The following is a 20,289-nucleotide window of genomic DNA, read 5'->3' as shown; positions in this document are numbered from 1 at the left end:
CCGACAATTCTCTCCTCCTCCCGGACCTATATACCGTGATTGCCTGGCTGGCTCCATCTGCCAACCACTCTGCCTTCTGGCAGTCGAACCTCTAAAACCGGACAGAGCAGGGGAAGCGGGGGAAAACTGATCGAAAATATTTTAATGCTTACTTATTACAATTTTTACGTCTGCACAATTGAAACAAATAGGTTCAACTTTGATCGCTTTAAATTAAAAAAAACCACCCCCCAAACACACTAAAAAATGCTGCGTACCTGTTGCTAGAGGAGGGTAAAAGGGGGTCGCGGTCGATACACTATAAAGCTGGGTTGTCGGATATTGGGTTACTCATTCGGACGGAATCATGTTAAATAGCTACACCCGACACCCGAAAGACACGTCACTCAGCTGATGGAGTGGGGTTAAAGGTCGAATTCGACGCAAAGAAGTGTTCGTCGAAACAGCAGGAAAGTCGTGAGGACTTTTTTCAATCTCGATCTTCTTAAACGGAGGGAGAAATGTAACGGTAACTGAGACCATTTCGTTCAATGGGCATAACAAAACACGCGTAACAAGATATGGTAACGTGTACGTTTATCATGACCAAATACGGTCGACACCCGAATATCTCTGCTGAAATTTAATTAAAATAATCTACAATTTTCCTTACTATAGTCAATACAGTTATGTCATGTATGAATTTCACTCTAACATATTTACATTCATATATATCTACAGTACTTGTATATCCAGACTTCTATGTAGGCTGTAAGCAGACATCTTAACTCGTCTTTTGAAAGTATATTTATAAAGAACTAAATTAGATTTAAGTATATAAATCCGTTTAAACGTATCTTTAGTGTATCTAAATCTTCAAGGATACTTATCTGGACACCGAAGACCACTGTACACCCATTAAAATCTTAGATAAATATCGGTATCATTCAATCAAATTCGAGATTTCTTAATGGATATTGAGACTTTTCATGTAGTACGTTTGATAGATTTTTTTAATTTAGACATTAAAAATGGCTCTAAGATAAACCTGGTATTGTTATTGTAACCCAATTAATTCGTTTCTGACCCTTTAAACAATAATTCTAATTTTTTTTTTCTTTCTATATACGACAACTCAGTTTTTGAACAGCATGATTGAGTATCCAACCACCTTGTTCTTTGTCTTCCTCTTCTCATTTTTACCTTCAACGTTTCCAATCATCTTATCTCTGTGTAATTCTATCCGGAGGGTAAATCAATGCCTTTTAACCCTTCTCCTTCAAAGAATAATGCCCATAGAAGACTATGATAATTGGAAAACTTTGGGCACGTCACGATGAGGTGCCCAAATTTAGTTTTAGTGGAAATCAGACTTGGCTTTCAAATAGAGAATTTTTAAACAATACACGTGCAATAATTCTCTCCAATACTACTAAAACGTACTAACCAACCCTCTTCAAAAATCTTGAACAGCTCGATAGGAGCAAATACACGAAAAGGGACGTGCAAATTCATTTTTCTCAGTAAATAAACCGGCAACCTTCCAAGAAAGGATAAATTCAAGCAGCAAATTCCATATTTTCACAATTATTTTTTTAAAAACCGTTAGGGAAACTAGCGCAAGAACCGTTAAAAAAAAGGGAGGAAGGAAAATCAAATTATAAAACCACAACTTCGATATAAAATTATCAAACAGTTTATCAAAATCCGGCAAGATTAAAGTGTCAGAAAACCTACTTTACCGTTCACGTTCAATCCATAAATCTAGCGTTTCAATAAGTGGCCCCACCTACAACACATTCCGAGGAGGTCGGTGTGTGGACGTCGGATTAGTAACAGTGGCTCTTCCATCTTTGTCACCCGACTCACGACACCCCCCAGTAACTGTGACCGAAGGACAAAATAACCGAGCGTGTTTCCTGTGAACGAAAAAAAAACCCTCTAAATACGATCGTCAGATTGAAACTTTTCGATTCCCTGTGTAACTCTGTTCAAGGGAGTGAATCGATGTTTTTTAATCCTTCCTCTTGAAAGAATAATGCCCATAGAAAATCGAATGATTTAATGCCATGGCACGTAGATTATTTAACTTTCCATCAATAAAGTTTCAGTAATTTTTTGTAATTTTCAATATTTTATCCAAGTCCGGGTGTAGAGTGGTGAGGAAGGAACCATTTGGCACCTGTTAGAGAAACTCCCAAACTTTAGTTTATGCAAAAATAAAAATAAGAAACAGTTTGAAAGTGGTAAGTAGAAGGAAGAAAAGATGATTTTATTTGTATATTTTTATGGCTTTTGAAGGAGTGAGGCCCTATTAAAAATCTAAGACTTTCAGTGGGGCCTCGTCCCATTGCTTCTTTACGAAATCCATTTAATAGTAAACTTTCTAGGAAGGATAAATGCTGAAAATCTACTAATTTCGGATTTTGTAGAGGAAACAAAGCAATATTTTAAAGAAGATTTAAAGTGTTTTTCCACCTGCCACCTGCGAAATGAGGGCAGAAACGAGTGAGTTACCTGCCTAGTACAGTAGTTACATGCAGAGACGGTGTATCACTGCGAATCTACCGATAAACGTAGACATTCTTGAATTAAGTCTAGAAGTCTGTCCCTTCCATTGTTTACATGTTTCTCTACTGTTTACTGAAGCGAATCCTTTTCTCTTGGGGTATACTTTTCAATTTTCTTGCTTAAGTGATGCTTCGCAAACAACTTTAGAACAAATCAAATAGTTTAAACAGGGCAAGCGAGCTAAATGAAGTGAAAAAATTAATTTATAATTTAAAACTTCTGAAAAATTAATTAGAATAAGAGTCCTCAGTTCAGAAAAATTAGAAAATGTTACAAGAGCAATAAAGTTGTTTACAACAGAGACTAATTTAAATCGATGCTTCTTCAAACACGTCATCAGGACTGGATCTGCAAGCAAACCGCAGTTAGGGCCTCGCGTTGAGTCTATAGCTTAAGGCCTCACACTTTTACAAGTATTATTAATTAGTGGAGGGCCTGTTATATGTTGCGGCTTAGGGCCACAAGTCCAAGTCCAATGATTATCTTAGAGGAGGACGTCAAAATGGCGAGTCTTGAACAGAATGATGATGATGATGATTATATTTATTATTAAATATGATTATTAAAAATAGTTTTGATATTCCTAATTACTTCGATTAAAAATTCACACGTCATTAATGCATAACAGAGTTGAGTTATAAACTTGAAAATAACGAAGAAAAGACGATTTTAAAAATGTTTTGCAGAAAATTCGATTAAAATTCAGTTAATTCATCACAGACGAAGCCAACAGGATGTGTATGGAGGCTATCAGCCGAGTGGTCAGTGCATCGGTCAGCATTTCGGCTCCTCCCCCATGGCTGTGTCATTTGTGAATGATCATTGAATCAGTCATTATACAAAAAAAGAGAGTGAAATTTCGGCAAGTAATGAACCATGTAATGACGACAGTACGAAGAATTTAGTAGGTGGAACCGAACCGATCATTAGCAACCTCTTTTCTACTTGTATTGCAGGACACAAGTCGTATCTTTAAACACCAAGACAGCCAATCACGTGAGCATGGCTAATTAAAACTCACGTCTAGCAACGCCTACAACATGTCCTCTACGAACTTAAGCGTATATTTTTTTTCTTCTCCTTCTTCTTCTCTCTTTCTCTTTTTCTGATCGCTGGTACTTGGTATCCCTTGAGGTCCCTCACAGCCTCCAGTATTTTTGATGGGGGAGGAGAGGAAAGCCAACCGACAGGTTCCCACCTGGCAAACCTGGCAGGCATGCCTGCACGCAATAGCGTTGTCCGGCATTTTAATTTGTTGTCGAGAGTAGGCGGGGGTGGTCGTAGTGTAGTCAGGAATCTATGGTAATCGATGCGCGCACTTTTATCTGGGGTGACGTCTTGTAAGTTTAAGTCCTCGTGCCTCAACGTTTCAATGATTTATTCCGTTAATTAAACTAATTTCGTGTGACGTTTCTGGTGTTTACGCGCCTCCACGTGCTCCAAACTAGCCTTTTCCCCGAGTTGTGCTCCAAACGAACACAACTAAACTCAAAACGATGTTCGTTAAGACCAAGATCCGGTGTCCGGGCAGAAGTTTTCTCACAGTCCCGTTCCTAGAAATCGTGACTTGGCGGTGCCCCGCCCACAGCAGTATGTGCAGGGAGACGATATTGGGAAAAACGGTCACCCCCTCGGGGGTCTGACCTCGTGCTCGAGCCTCACGTGGGAGGCACGGGATGTGACGTCACCAAGTCGTGCTCGGTAGACATTCAAAAAAGAGCTCAGTCGAAAAATAAAAGTTATGGTTTTCATACCGCGGCACGTTGGCGAATGACTGAATCCCGGATGCGGCGGATCCGTCGTACGTCGGCGTGTCTGACTCCTTCCCAGATACTTTCTACGGGTATTGGCCGCCGGAAACTTGACAGAACCCCACTCAGACACCATCGTGAATTATCGAATGCTCTTAAAATATTCGAAGCATTCGTCATTTTTAAGAAATACAAATGGATAATTTAACTATTTGCAATAATCATCTGTATAATTCGAAGAATTCGTTTTAACGGGTTACGATTTTAATAAACTTGGCAATTATAATTCATGCCTCCAACTCTTTGAATCGGGGGGAGTTTAAGTGTTAAACGATACGATCTGTAGGAGCCAGGAAGAAATTTTTGGTAATGGTGCTCCACGCGCCATACGAACTTCGGGTACTCACCGAGCATTCGGTTCGTTTTGTGAAGGAAGAACACAAACCGTTTAAATGGGTGTAGGGGCGTAGTTTAGATGGACGATAAGGAAAGCAAAAGGATCAGCAGTAGCCATCGAGCCCAGCCAATGCATAAGTTGATGTCCCGGAAAGGTCGGTGGCCAGGCAAAGCACGTGATCGGCGTGCCTTGTCAGTTACAATGGAATGTTAATGTTGGCACCCAAAGTAATTACTGAAAGTGCGACTCGAAGAGAATTCGTACGATAATTAAATTGTTTCGAAGATATGGAAATGTAAGATTCGCATCGTCGAGCGATAAAAGTTGTGAAAGATGACTTTTGAAGGTGAGATGGCGGATCGATAACAGTAGAATTCTCTAGTCAAATTCTTTTAATTCGTTTATTATTAATCAATAATTAGATACGCAATTCATGTTTTTTAAAAAACCGTAAGGATTCGAAATTTGAGAAAATATTCGATTTAATATGGCAAAAGTCAAAGATTTTTCAACGAATTTAACGTTTTCTCTAGCGTGTAAGTTGCATTTCTCTACAGAAGTATCCAGTTATAAACAATCCAATACTATGAAGCGGGGATTCTTTCACTGACCCCATGTAGAAAATTAAGTTTTCAATTGATCCCCTTAACGTTTTCGTATTATGTCCCAACATTTTACGTATTATACTGATTCTTCCATTGACCGACCCCCGATTGAACCCTTGAATTCCGTCGTTCCCTCTCAAAATTCCAGTAAACCAGGGGTCCTATATCGACCCCGTTGGGATCCTGCAAAGATTTTTCTACGAATTTAACGATCTTACGCTTACTTTTCTGGTGTGTAAGTTGCATTTCTTTACAGAAGTATCCAGTTATAAACAATCCACACTAATACAGGGGTTCTCAACCTGTTTCTTGCAATGACCCAGTGTAAAAAAAAAAAAACATTCTTTTCAATCGATCCCCTTAAAATTTTCATGTTATTTCCCAATATTTTGCATCTTATACTAATTCTTCCTTTCAAAACTCCATCGACCCCGTTGGGAATACCTGCGCTAAGGAATTATCAGAAAGCATTAATTGCGATTACAGGATATCTTTTCGGAAGTAAATTATATCCTGAATCCTCGAACAGCCATTCAAAATCAATTTCTCCACCAGAAGACGAACGCTGGTTCCTAGTAAACAGCCATCGGCCACTGTCTATCATACGTACTTCTGTCGTATTTAATACTACTGAGTATAATTTCTTTAATAAGCATAACAGTAACCGATCGATGGGGGGAATAGTCTCGAGCGCCGATAGCCAGCACGTGCGCGACGAAAAGGGAGGAGAATGATCGCATCTCGGCAGGAGGTCGGATGTAACGTGCGTCGTCCGAGTGGCACTGCACGACTTGGCCACGCGACTTCGCCATGCCGGGAGGATCTCAACGCATACACTGCTTATCTACACTTTTATGTTTCGTGTTACGACGGCGACACTTGGCAGGAAGATAAAGGGGAAAAAAAGTGTTTTAATTCAAAACAAATGCTATCAAACGCCAAAGAATGTGTAGAATTTTCCAAGTGGATCCACGAGAAGTCGGGCAATTATTAATAAAACGAGACAATTTACAGTTGAAAAGTACAGTATTAACGACGGTTTTGTAGCAGCGTACACTAATTAGTGTGTTCGTGCAGTTGTGAGAGTTTCTAAGAGATTTAACACGCGATTCTTGATTTTTTTTATAATTGCATACCTCGTTAAAAATAAGGAAATTGGAAAACGTCTGATTCGTTTAATGATTTGATTATTCGTGTATTGATATGTATAAAGTAAAATCTCTCACCTCTCAAGAGCGTATGAAATGTCATTGGGGTATTTATAATGGATTTAAAGCACTTCTTTAATGGAAACCACTCTGAGCTTAGCTTCCATTTCTATCGAAACTAAAACATTACATTCACGTATAGAGCTTTTTCTTGGTGTATTACAGTAGTATTCTTGTAAGATTATCTTCCAAGCAAGTCCAGATAAGGAGGGTAACAACAGGCCTTTGGTCCTGGCCTCAAACAGAAAAGACAATTCTAGAATTCATCTGTGGAAGTGATATAAAGTGTCTTTAATAGTTTTATTCATATATTTTTATGGTTATGGAGAAAGGTGAAGCCCACATTTGTGAGTGGCTCAAACACCATCTCACCCCTCTAAACCCTTTGCTTCTAAGTCAATTTCATGTCTAATTAACAAACAAATAAATTCATATCAAACTTCTATATAGAGACGAAGATAAAACTTGAAATCACACTTTAAACTTGTCTAATATAAATATAAATTAAAGGCAAGTTCTTAAATTGTAAATTATGAAAATCTTAAGTGTTTTGACAGATATTTTTGATCATCACTCACATGAAACTACACTCAAAATAATTGACTTGTGTAGTGGATTTTCAGAACAAGAGGAAAATCAGCAAGCCTGTATGACGACACAAGAAAATCATCTCTAGTTCTAGAACCAATTTCCAAAAATTATGTTTAAAGGTCCGGGCGAAGGGAAAGCAAGAAGCTAACAGATGGAATACGTGATGAAATAAAACGGCCAGATAGACAAAAACTATGAATATCTCACCAACAATTTCTATTGTCCCACAGGTACTTGTTTGTGGGTACAAGTGGAAAATGAAATGATGATGGATGATGATGTATAAGTTAGCACGGATGGTGTAATGCACAATGTGGATACTAAACTGATAACATCTGATACATACCAAACAAATTAACCTGAGACATTGTGACATGGCCATTGTAATTTAACCGAGTTTGCTGGAGGAGATGGATGTTGGCTAGACACCTGTATCCAGCCACAGATTTTTACATGGGGTTTTTCTTATCTGAAACTCTTCCAACGTAATCTCTAGTTGATGCTAGACAAATGATGAAATGTGTAAACTTCTCAACAAATTCACTAAGTGGTTTTGAATGCCTTCAATTAGAAACATTTGGAATTTTTACATCCTTTTTTCCATATCGCACGAATAAATTGGCATTCGAAGTTTTAAAGATTCTTCCATGGTTTAAAGTATTGTTGTGGTGTTTAGAATTATGACTTTAAATCATGGCTTCTTGAGAAAATTCATCACTTAGAATGCAATTAAAAATGTGTGCAATTTAAAATGTGTTTTGAAGTCTCCCTTACGCTTAGTAGTAGAACTAAATTGCGATTTTTATCTTAAAAAATGATAATCATCATGTTATAACATTATATATATATACTTATATAAAAAAAATATATATATGTTATACGCTTATCATCGTCATCTATATCCTAAATAATAATAATAATTTATATACAATAAAAATGCGAATTTTATAATTTAAAATGCAACAATTTAAGCACAAAACTCCGAATTTATTTCCGTTTTACGTCAATATTTTTCCATTCATTCGATACATTTATTTATTGACTAACAGAGTGCTAACTTCTTTACAATTATCGTATTTTCCGGCGTATAATGCGCACCTTTTTCCCGCAAAATACTGTGTAAAACTGGGGTGCGGCTTATAAGCCGGCAACTTTATTATTTCGGATAAAACTGTACAAAAAAAAATCTTAAAATCCTACCCACATTAATCTGTTTTTATTCAATTTCCAAGATATTTTAGCAATATATTATGAATTTTGGATTTTTCGACTTTTTTCATCATCACGTCGAATGTAAAACTCAATTATTACACTTGGATCAATTATTTTCTATGATTCTTCTGCTTAAATTGATAAATAGTAGTAGAATAATAAATAAAAATCACGATTCAAGTGGTTCTTTAAAAAGAAAAAAAAATAACACAATTTAATTATATAAACGGACAGATCCGTTTAGGAGGGAAGGAGCCAGCAAGGTCATTTTAGCTGTACGTGAGGCCCCAAAATTTAAAATTTGTGTAAAAAATGCATGATGTGGAAGTGATATAAAGTTTCTTACGATGAGTAGTGAAAGAAATTTATTTTAATTAGTTTTATTGATTTATTCATACGTTTTAATGGCATACGGAAGGGCATTTGCGACGCCCAAAACCCATCTCACCTCTCACTCCCGGTTAACCGGAGAATTTATTGTATAATTTTACTCTTACACCGTTATAAATTCATCGTACTGTATATATTTTAATAATAGTTGCATAATTTGCAACCGATTTTTGATAAATCCACATTATTATAGGGAGTTTATGGCATCCGAAAATTCGTAAGCTAGTGGTTTGCACAGTAACAATATATCCTTTATAGCTTAGTTAATTAAACAAAATTTAAATTCAATCAAAAATATCCTTTGTAAATCCTTAAAATCAATTTTTACTAAGCTTTAACATACATTTACTAAGCATCTAGAGTGCTTTTCATAGAAATGTATAAGCTGCATCCGGTTTGGTGCACGTTTTCTTATATGGAAATAGTTACAGAAACGTGTACAGATACATAAATATAACCTTTTAGTCATTCCATTATACAGAATATTGAATATTTGACGTAACGAGCAAACAATTCCGGTACGCTTAGACCTCAAAATAAAATATATGCATACCTAAAGTCGTTATCTCATTCTGTCCAACCGGATGAAATTTCTTAGAAAAATAACTTCAAACTGGGCCAATTATGAAGCAATAAATATAATAATATTCTGTTCGTATATGCTAACATCTTTGCCAAGATATTATACGACCACAATGGGAAATTGTCTTGAAATTCTGAAAACTTTCCGTGACTGTTGAACTAATTAAAAGAATTTCATATTAAAAAGCTCATTGCATCAATAAACAGATGCTGGCGAGATCCAGAGAATTTTAATTTTCTCAACCTTTCTAGTGATTGTTTATTGTAGTATTTGATGTAAACTTGATTCAGCATCTTGTAGCCTTTGATACAAAGGTTGATCCAGCATCTGATACAAGGTTGATCCAGCATATGTTAGCCTTTGATATAAAGTTGATCTGGCAGCTTGTAGACTTTGTTATAAGATTGGTTCAGCACCTTGTAGTCTATGAAAATGCTAGATCAACTTTATAGCAAAGTCTTTCTAAAGCCAACATACTTAAATATTTTAATTTAGTGCAGTTACTGTAAAAGGAGTGTAATTAATAAATTCATAGCAATTTTCATTCATTGAATTTTCATTAAATTAACCACTTCTATGAAAATGATGAAAAAAAAAAATCTTGACAAGTCATCACTCATAAATGCCAGCGAATATTGAACTCATAAAATATACAATACACCAGAATTCAATAGATGCATTGATGCTAGAGTTTAATATAGGAATATCAAAGCATACCATCACAACTTTACTTATAAAGACTGTGTGAATAACAGAATTTTACTGAGAGTAGTTAGAATTTTAAATTTTTTAATCAAAATTCAATATAAAATATATATATATGAAAAAAGTAGAAGAAAAATAGAACTTTTAATTATAAATGGTAATTAACTGATATAGTATATAAATGAAATTATGACAAGCAATTTATAGAATAAGTTTGATTTTACGGAAATACAGCAATATTTAATGTTTTTTTTTTTTTAATAAAGTAGACAATTCTCTTCCATCTACAGCACCAAAAGGCTAAAGACAGAGTTTATAGAGTATTGACTGCATCCTGGAATGATTTTATAACTTGAATTTACACAAACTTTTACAATTTACAAAATCCACAAACTTATAGAAATCAAGTATAAAATTGTCAACAACTTAAATATTTTCAAAACTTTTGTTTCTTCAGATCATTTAGTTTGTTCCTTTTCAACTAGAACACAGCTTCAAATTTTTTATAGCTGTTTCTCTTTTCAGAACTGTTTGTTATGACTGTTGTTGATAAATATTTTTAAATCAAAGCAGCTTCAAAAATGTTTATTAACAACTACATCAAACTTTTGTATTCTGTTTAGTTTATGTTGAATTAAATATGTGTTAAGTATGTGTAAATATCTCCCTGTGTGTTTACCATTAACATTAACAATATTTATATGCACACCAATGGATGAGTGGATAATACCACTAAACACTGATAGTTGGTCTTGGGTTTGTGCCTTGCCAAAGGCCAGCTACATGGAATTTTTTTGGGTTTTCTTCACATTTTCTAACACCTAAATAGGAGCCAACTTCCCGTAGAAAGTCCTCGAGAAGGTGTCTCCCTTGGCAGATCACCCACGTCACACTGCTGCATACAAACGATGTTTACACAGAAAATTTTAATTACAAAATGAGTTATTTTATAATTTTATTATTAAAATAAATAATAAAACATAAATTCAGTATTTTGATAAATTTTATTTCATGTATGAACAGAATTTTTCTTTTAAGCTAATTTCATTGTGATAAAATTTGCAATGGAAGATTCTAAAACAAAACATAACTAGCTTATATAATTTCAACTATACAATAGAAACAAGGATTATTTCAGAGTTGAGTTGACTTAAAATTGCTTATTTTTCATTATTATATAGCCATTATTTCTTTCGTTGCCCATCTATTATAGATTACAAGATAATAAGAATCAAATTTCATTGTTAAATGAATTATTAAAGCCCTTTAACGCCCTTGAAATTAGAAATTTCTTGTTTGATCATGCAATTTTTTTAAAATCCATTAAAGTTTTATATATAATATATTATAATAACTATAGTAAATAATTATTTCTAACATTAATTAAACTAAAATGTACTTTTTTATTTTCTCTAATTTACTTAAACTTGTTAAAATAATGCACAATTTACTACGTGTTCTATTAAACTCCAATAAAATCTGGATCAAAAGTAACATACATAACTTAAATTTGTAATCCAAGGACTTTGGTATTGAGTTAGTGAGTACCAAAATGCTTAAATACTGTACTGTACAGAATGTACAGTAGTACTCAAGATGATACTTTAATATTAAATAAATTGCAGTCTTACGTCTTCACCCGTTTGAATATCAGAATTAGAACACCAAAGTACTCGAATTACAAATTTAAGTTATTTAATCCAATAAAATTAATTTGATGATGGATAAACATTAATATAAAATCTCCCAATAAAAGTCTGAGAAATTTTGTGAAACTTAATTTCATTTAACATTTGTTTTTGTAAAATTAAATACTGACAGTCTTTTCTTCCTCTCCATATGTTCTTACATTTTAATTAATTGATGATTCAGAATAATAATAATAATAATAATACTTGTTTTTATATAAAAATTTTATTAATTTAAAAGTATTATGTTAATACTTTAACATTGATATATTTCAGCATCTTAAAACAACACAACAAATATTATCTAGGACTATGAAATATTTTATTTCCATATTTTATGGGTCCCAATAGTATTTATTTAATTGTGATTAAAACAAATCTTAAATTATCATTTGTAATTGTTCTTTCCCTGAAAGATTTTGCTTTAAATTATGAAAAATTGCATTCATTAATTCTTCAATATATAATTACTAAAATCATCACCAAACACCTTTGGCTGATAAGACATTTGAGGTAATTCTTCAATTTATATATGATTTAAGATAAATATGACAGCTATACAGTTCAAACTATGTAAGGTAATTTTTGTATTTTTTTTTTTAAGCAAGAAAAATATTCAAACAAAAAGAATTTGACTAACTTTAAAGATTTTACATTAAATTCAAATAAAAACAATATAGAAAACTAAAGTTAATACTCCATATTATCGTTTTATAATACTTTTGGAGAATATTTTCTCTACATTACAGATCACACACACATTTAAATAATAATAATTACATCAAAATACAATTATTTTAAACATATTTGAACAATAAATCACTTATTTTACATAAACAAATGTTTCATGTATAGCACATTTTATCATTTACCATATTTTACGGACTATAAGATGCACCTTAATTTTTAAACAATTTTTTAAAAAAATACCTATAAGACGCTACGGACTATAAGATGCACCTGAATTTTGGAGGCAATTTTTCAAAGAAAAAAGTGCGTCTTATAGTCCGTAAAATACGGTATATTCAACGAGTAATTAGGTTGTTCACTCCTACTCAAAACAGGTTAACTTTAAAAATGATTACAAATAGAAAATTTTTTTAAATAAATTACTTTTAATCAAAAGCAGAAGATTGAAATAACAAGCTGAGTTTCGAAGTAACAAAGTGAAAACTCGGGATTTTTTTGCACCACTCGATAGAACATTTATTCATTTATTCCTAAATCAGATTCAGTAATGAAAGTGTTGATTTTCTGTAAGAATTGTAACATAACAGCAAACAAAAATTTTACATTTGAAGAGCAAAAACTTGCCAATTATGCAATTCTGACCATCTCCCAGATTAGAATCAGACGAGAATTTGATTGTGTCATCAACACTTAGCGTCATTGGCAAACTTGTCACAGATTTCAGGTATTTCCAATAAATTTTCTAACCTTAATACAATTAACACTACTCAATTCAACTTCAGGTAAAATATGGATCAAATCAATAACTTTACAGAAAATCAATGTTTTATTTTTTGTTGATTCTAATTAATCATCAAATGTTCTTTTGATTGGTATGAAACAAATCTCAACTATCTATTGGAAACTCAGCTTGCAAGTATTCTTATCTAAATCATATAATAGTAATGTTTGTGCATCATCATATAAGACAATAATAATATTATTAATTTAAAATAATCATGACAAAATTAACGAAGTAAGGAAATGAAAGAAGCATATTGTATAACTCCAGAAAAATATTTATTTGATCAAAAACATTTTCAATCTCAAAAAGAACACAAAAAACATGCATTGAAATGTATTTAAAATGTTCTTTGTGCTCTTTTTTCATTTAAGTTTGATGTTTCAATTGAAGAAGACCTGTACTAATAGACTGAAAATGCTTTTGATCAAATAAGTTATATAAGATGTGCTTCTTTTATCTGTATTAATTTAAAACAAATGAAACAACATTTGCTTTCTCTTACATTTTTTTTCCTTATAATATAATCAAAGTAGTAGTTATCCTACAAAAAAATTCATGAAAGTATATATACATCACAGTGGTATATAGACTTAATAATAATAATGCAAGATAAAATCATATGGCACACTTTAAATTGAGTATTTACCTATTTTTATCATATTCATAATAATAAATAATAGGCCTAGTTAAGGTATTCATTATAATAAATTTTCTATAACGAGACATTCTAAAAATAGCATAGAAGAAGACATCCGAAAAAGCTAAATGGCAAAAAAAATTATGTAATTTGAGTTCAATTTTAATAAATACAATTTTTATTTTGTTTAATCTCAATTACATTGTTTTAAGTTATATTCAGTTCAATTTTATATCTTCTTATCCTTTTATTTATTTATTCTAACCAATATAAACATAATTTATTTATGTTTTCATTTCTTCAAGCAAAATTTTTGAATCTGTAAATTTATTTGTTCCAAAGTTAATGATATTTTGGTGCCATAAGCATAATATAATGTAATATTAAAAAATCTCTGTATATTTTATACCTAATCCTATATGATTAAAAAATATTAGGATAATTTGAAAAGCAAAGTACTGTTCTTCTTATAATGATTTATGATAAGGCTTAATCATAAAATCAGTACAAGATATACAGTGAACAGGTTGCAAAAAGCAGAGGATCTATTATATACAAAATAAAATGAAAATGAAGGTACTGGGAAGATACATTTTATTCTGCTACAAAATAAACCTTTGACCTAGTGTCAGTACAAGACAGCACTTTTAAATTTCAAATTATTTATGAAACTATTAAAAATTATATGATTTTATTTTATGGTATATAAGTTATTGTATAGAAAAATATATTAAGAACAACTTTTCTTCATTGTATATGCTATTAAATTTTCAAAATTTCAAATCTTGTAGAAAGTACAAGATGTATATGCTATATTAATAACTCAAAACAAGTCAAGAGTATATGATATATATCAGTGCTTCTCAAACTGTATTCACAGACCAGTTTTCTTTCATTCCAATCCCTTGCAGACCAGTATTTTTGTGAAATTAAATAAAAATTATAAGAGAGAATGGAATTTAGTTCTAATAATTTTGAAAAAATATGTTTTCAGGCCATTTTCAAGTAATTTCCTAGGCTGATTTTGCTAGCCAGTCTATCCCTGGCCCTGAGTATTTGAATAATAAAGAAAAATGAAAGTAACAAAATAAGAGTTTTAAAGACTTTGTAAGCTGTTTTATTAACATAATACATAAAATTATACATATATAAACATCCTGAAGCCTGATAATTTTAGTAACACGCCAATATAATTTAATTTAAAATAATAGCAGTAAAATCATTAATCAGGTAGTTATTTGGCATATACATAAAAAAATTATAAAATTTTACATAAAATCTTCATACAGCCCCATAATAAACTGTTTGTGGATCACAATTTGAGAAGTACTGCTATATATTGTTGATTACAACTCTGTTTATGATTAAGTATAAAGCTATAGCTAGTCATTTATCATTTTAGTTTTAGTTTGGTTTAGTTTTCTTGTTTACATACATCATTTAAATGTAAAATTTATTTAAATTGCATGAATGTATATCTACAAAACTAGCATTCCATTTTCATATTGTAAAAATAATATATTACAAAAATAATTATTTTATTACAACATGGATTTACTTTTTTAGCATCTGTCAGTTTTATTATTTATTTTTAATCAGAAATATCATTTGGAGGGTAATTTCTTGTTCATTACAGCACTACCAGATGTAAAAATTAAAGAATAAATAAAATATAAAAATTTAATTAAATATATTAACACACAGAAATATCAATAATTATCATATATAAAATCATAAAAGATAAAATATAATAATAATAAACCCTATTCAGGCTACACAAATCTTCAGAGCCATAACTTTATGTTGGTGATTGAGTCTCAGATCTCAACATATGAAAAAAAAATAGTATTGTTGAAGCTATCTCCTGCTGTCTTTATCTTTGGATCTAACTCTTATTAACTGAAAAATAAATTACGTGGGTCCCAAAGTAGAAGGCAGGCATTAAAAAAATCCAGTAATGACTAAAGTATAAAACTTGTCATTCTACGTATCAGTCTGATATACTGTATAGTCAATCCGGCTCCATATAATAATATTTAATTGTTGTTAAATAACTAATTTTAAAACTCTGAGGCCATATCACATTTTCTTACAACAACTGTAGTATTCTAATGTAAATATATTTCTCATATTTTAAATGAGAATTTTGTATTTGTGAACAAATCATCAGTTTTCATGCATTTATAACTTTCATTTTCAAATTACAAACAGTAGATTACAAGGGGGAAAAAAAATATATTGTTTCACAAAACAAATTTAAAATTTAAATTTTAAATTTGTTAATTTTTATTAATATTAAAATAATGATGTATTGTTTTACATAATGCATTAAAATAGCAAAAGTAAAGATAAAGATATCTTTTAATTTCATACTGTATTTTCATTCACAATTACACTCTTTGTTTTTTAAAACTATTTTATTGTAAGATAATTATTTGACTAGAACAATGTTTTTATTTAAAATCTTTGATTATATTAAGGATTAAATATTGTAAAACAGATATTTTTCAAAATATCAGACACTTATTTTATTAATTTATATGCACGTGCAATATAAATATAAATATAAACAAATGCGAAAATATTTTCAAATCATCACTATTTCATGATCCAGAATACTCTATCATCATGTATATTTTCCTTATATTTAAAAATAAAGAAATTAGTTGATTGACCAATATATTTAGATTTAAAAAATAGGCTATTATTTTATAAACACATGATATTTTATAACAAAATCGTCAAATGGGCAAATAAGAGGCGTCACCTCACGAAAAAGCTATTAAATATAGGCAAACTCCTCTTAGATTGTTCGGTAGTTTGGGGTCATTATTTTCTCTTGTAAATCTAGGCGACAAAATGCTGATTACTTAAGTCCAAAACGATCCAACGAATTTATTCAAAATTTAACAAGTCAATAGTACTCATCGTGAACACTAACTATTTTAAATCTCATATAAATCAGTTAATTGGTCGTGGAGATATTAAGGGTCAAAGTTGGCATTTTAACATTAACCACATTAACATGTGAGACAGAGCTTGAATTGTACCAAAGAAAGCTTAAGACAGATTAAACTCACTTTACTAAAAAATTATGAAACGCCTTATTAATTATTTCATACTTCGGATGGCTTAACAGAAGCATCGCTTATTAAAAAACTGCAGTAAATTAACAATTAGTATGTATTTGTTATTGTGGTAAACAGCCGCATACTTATTCTGTCTAAACACTACTTCATCGACAAATATACTTAAAATTACATGCAAAAGTATAAGGAAGCTACTTTATTTCAATTACTTACCATATTTAACATTAACGTAACTGTTTAAGCTATAAATTTTAATGAAGTTTTTCAGTTTTGGACCGAACACATTTCTACACATGGACACCGCCATCTTGAAAACTACTCTCGACACCAATGACTTTGAGCGATTAACATTTAAAAGTCATTTTTAAAACTCAGTTTATTGTATAAACTCGATTTATTACTAATTAATTGTAATTTTTTAAGTGTTTTCTTTATATTTTTATTATTAATTAGTGATTTTCTTATCAAAATTTTAAATATTTTTTATATTTTTGTTAATAATAATAATGTTGTTATTGTTGTTACTATTAAATGCTAAATGTATTTTCAAATAAATTTATTACTAGATTATCTTTCTCAATATTTTTAACCTAATAAACGATTTAAATTTGAGCAAAATGTAGTTTAGCTTCTACGCTATTTTCTCCGCTGTTCCTCTTCATAACAACTCGTTTCGCTATTCAAGCGCTGTAAAAGTCATAAATTATTCATTAAAATATGATTTTTTTGTATTAAAATCATTTCTAAACATATTAGACTCAGATTTTAAATAATTCTCTTAATTAACGACTGTTTCCAACAATCAATACGTCCGCAAAAGCGGGGTTTTAATCAATAGAACCCGGCTTTAGGAGTCTATTATAAGTTTAAATATATCAAAAATTTAAATATATATTACGCAGAATAATAAATAAATTGCATTTAATTCATTGATATGATCATTTTAATGTATGCATCATAATTAATACAGTAAAATCCCTGACTTGAGAACCGTCGTTAAGCGAGCCGTCGTAAGTCGAAGTTTAAAACCGATAAAGATCTACAAAAATTAATAACGTTTCTAGATCTTTATCGCTTTAAAGTCGAAGGAAAAAACATATATAATGATTTATATCAACAATTTTTTAGTCATTTGTATAGCAAAAGACTTTTTTCTTCTCGGAACTTGCAAGTGTTTACACCACGCCTTACTTTCACGCCTTACTTAAGTAAGGCGTTTCGAGACTTCTACCCTCCACATCTTTTCCTCCTTTCCCTTTTTATTACGCTTTTCCCTATCCAAGGTCGACTACCGATTCGTGTGTGCTTTACTGTTTTAAATCATTAAACAAACCGGAGCAGACATATATGCAGTTCGAGGCCAACTAGTCACATATTCGCTTCTTACGTCGTTGGTTCGGCGCCTCTTCGACCTACTTTTATTTACGAATTTATCGTCATTATAGTATATTATGAGAATGTTTTACGTTATTTTACGATCGATAAAAATTATTTGATCATTCGAAAGCTTCTTCCCTACCCAAAGACGATTTTATTGTCATTTTTGAAAATTTTCTGCGAATATTTCAAAGGAAAAAAATTTTTTAGAGCTTATATTAACGTAAAAATACGTTGTATATAAAATTATATAAGTATATTAAATATAGTCCTTACTTGGGTGTATTATTATAAATAGATCCGACCATTGACTTGCCATGGGTGTCTGCAAAGGGGGCAAACGAAGCACTTGCTTCTCTCTACGATCGAGTAAAAAATTCGACAGAACTCCCATTGGAATACTTATAAATCCCTTATAAATCAGTTATATATTGCATATACATCATAATTACATTTAAAAAAAGGAACTTGTCATTAAGATTGTAGATTTTTACGAATGGATTAAAGGACATACATCCCACCCCCGTCTAAAACTTATATATGTTACTGTATATAACGTACTTACTTAAAGTGTATTTAAATATGTAAAATCCTTTTATTACTTGCTAATACGCTTATTGTAATCTCCACGTCGAAGATTCAACATCACACACTGGATTAAAATGTTAATTTCCGTTTCCAATTTTGAATTGTTTTGCAAACTGATACCATTTTATATAAATATATATAAATAAATTTTTATATTATCTTATTTAAAGTAACAGCATCATAAAACTAATTAGGTCGGAGTCTTGAGAAGGGGCCCACCTTTCTCCGAAGGTAATAAAAACAAACTTTAACTTAACATGTTTAATATAAAATACCCCTTTCAGGCCACCTTTTTTAAAACTTAGAAGAAATAATTGTGTTAATTAGTAGCATATCCTTGTGTTTACAGGTAGGTGTTGATGGAAATTAGAGGTGTCAAACCTCTAATAACGGCCACAATTTCCATCAACACCTACCTCTAAACAGCGGCCATTTTATCAGGAATCTTCCTTTTGAAATGCATACAAAAACAACCTGTAAACAATGACTACTTTTTATGTTTCTATCAGCGGCCGTCTTTTAGAGGTTGACTGTACATAACTTAGACTTACAGTTATAATTATAAGGTAATTTTACATGTATTGTATATGTAAAATTTCCTTGCAGAATTAATTAAAGAACTTCTCTGACTATGTATTAAGTTGTAATATAACATGCAATCTTGTAATTACATAACCTTAACCTATATTTACTTATCATAATTGTTTATCTTATTCATACAGTTACTTTCAATACACTTAACATTAAAAAATACAAAAAATTTGTTGACATTTATATATAAATTACTAAATCGGTTTGTCTAATTAAGTCATACAAAATATAATTTAAATATCATATGATGCGTTGAATAAATAACACGCTAATAAACTGATTCAAATTTTATGTAATGTATGAAAAATAAAACTTCTCTTTAAAATAATATAACTTGGATAATATTGTGTATATAGAATAGACTTGCAGAGTCCTAAAATTGTAAATTTATAATTTAAAAAGTAAAAAAAAATATTGATAACAGAAAATAGAAATTGTTTTTTATGTTTTATTTAGAATTTACAGTTTATAGTAATATAATACACTACAACATTTACTGTTTTATAGTAAATTAAAAATTTTTAGTATATTTTACTATTAAAAAAATGTAAATTTTACAGTACAGAATACTAAAGCTTATACAGTGCATAAAAATGGAATTTACATAATTATACAAGTGTGAGCACTCTTATTTATTTTATACAAAATAAATTATTCTTTCTTTAATAAAATATCAAAGAAAAATACATTAATGTGATGAATAATGAATGAATGATAAATAAATATTTTAAATTAAAAAAAATCAAGATTATTTATTAATGCATTATTAACTTCATTTTGAACTTATTAATGGAATGTATTTATCTTCATGTTTCATTTATCAGTTGATAGAAATGACTTAAAAAAAATAAGA

At 30.7% G+C, this 20,289-nt stretch overlaps 1 protein-coding gene across 1 annotated transcript in view; it reads right to left on the bottom strand.

Moving 5' to 3' along the window:
* The window catches only part of Trap1 (TNF receptor associated protein 1), a 93,156-nt gene extending 75,956 nt beyond the window's left edge, over positions 1–17,200 (bottom strand). The window contains exon 1 of the mRNA XM_067284615.1: positions 17,094–17,200. Coding sequence (XP_067140716.1) covers positions 17,094–17,187 — 94 coding nt within the window. The 5' untranslated portion in view covers positions 17,188–17,200. The remainder of the gene's footprint in view (positions 1–17,093) is intronic.
* Positions 17,201–20,289: the final 3,089 nt, after the last annotated feature.

Source organism: Centruroides vittatus, unplaced genomic scaffold (genome assembly GCF_030686945.1).
Source record: "Centruroides vittatus isolate TY-2023 unplaced genomic scaffold, ASM3068694v2 scaffold_1431, whole genome shotgun sequence".
NCBI lineage: Eukaryota > Metazoa > Arthropoda > Arachnida > Scorpiones > Buthidae > Centruroides > Centruroides vittatus.
Note: the sequence above shows the minus strand (reverse complement) of the source record. Positions and strands in the feature narration are given on the sequence as shown.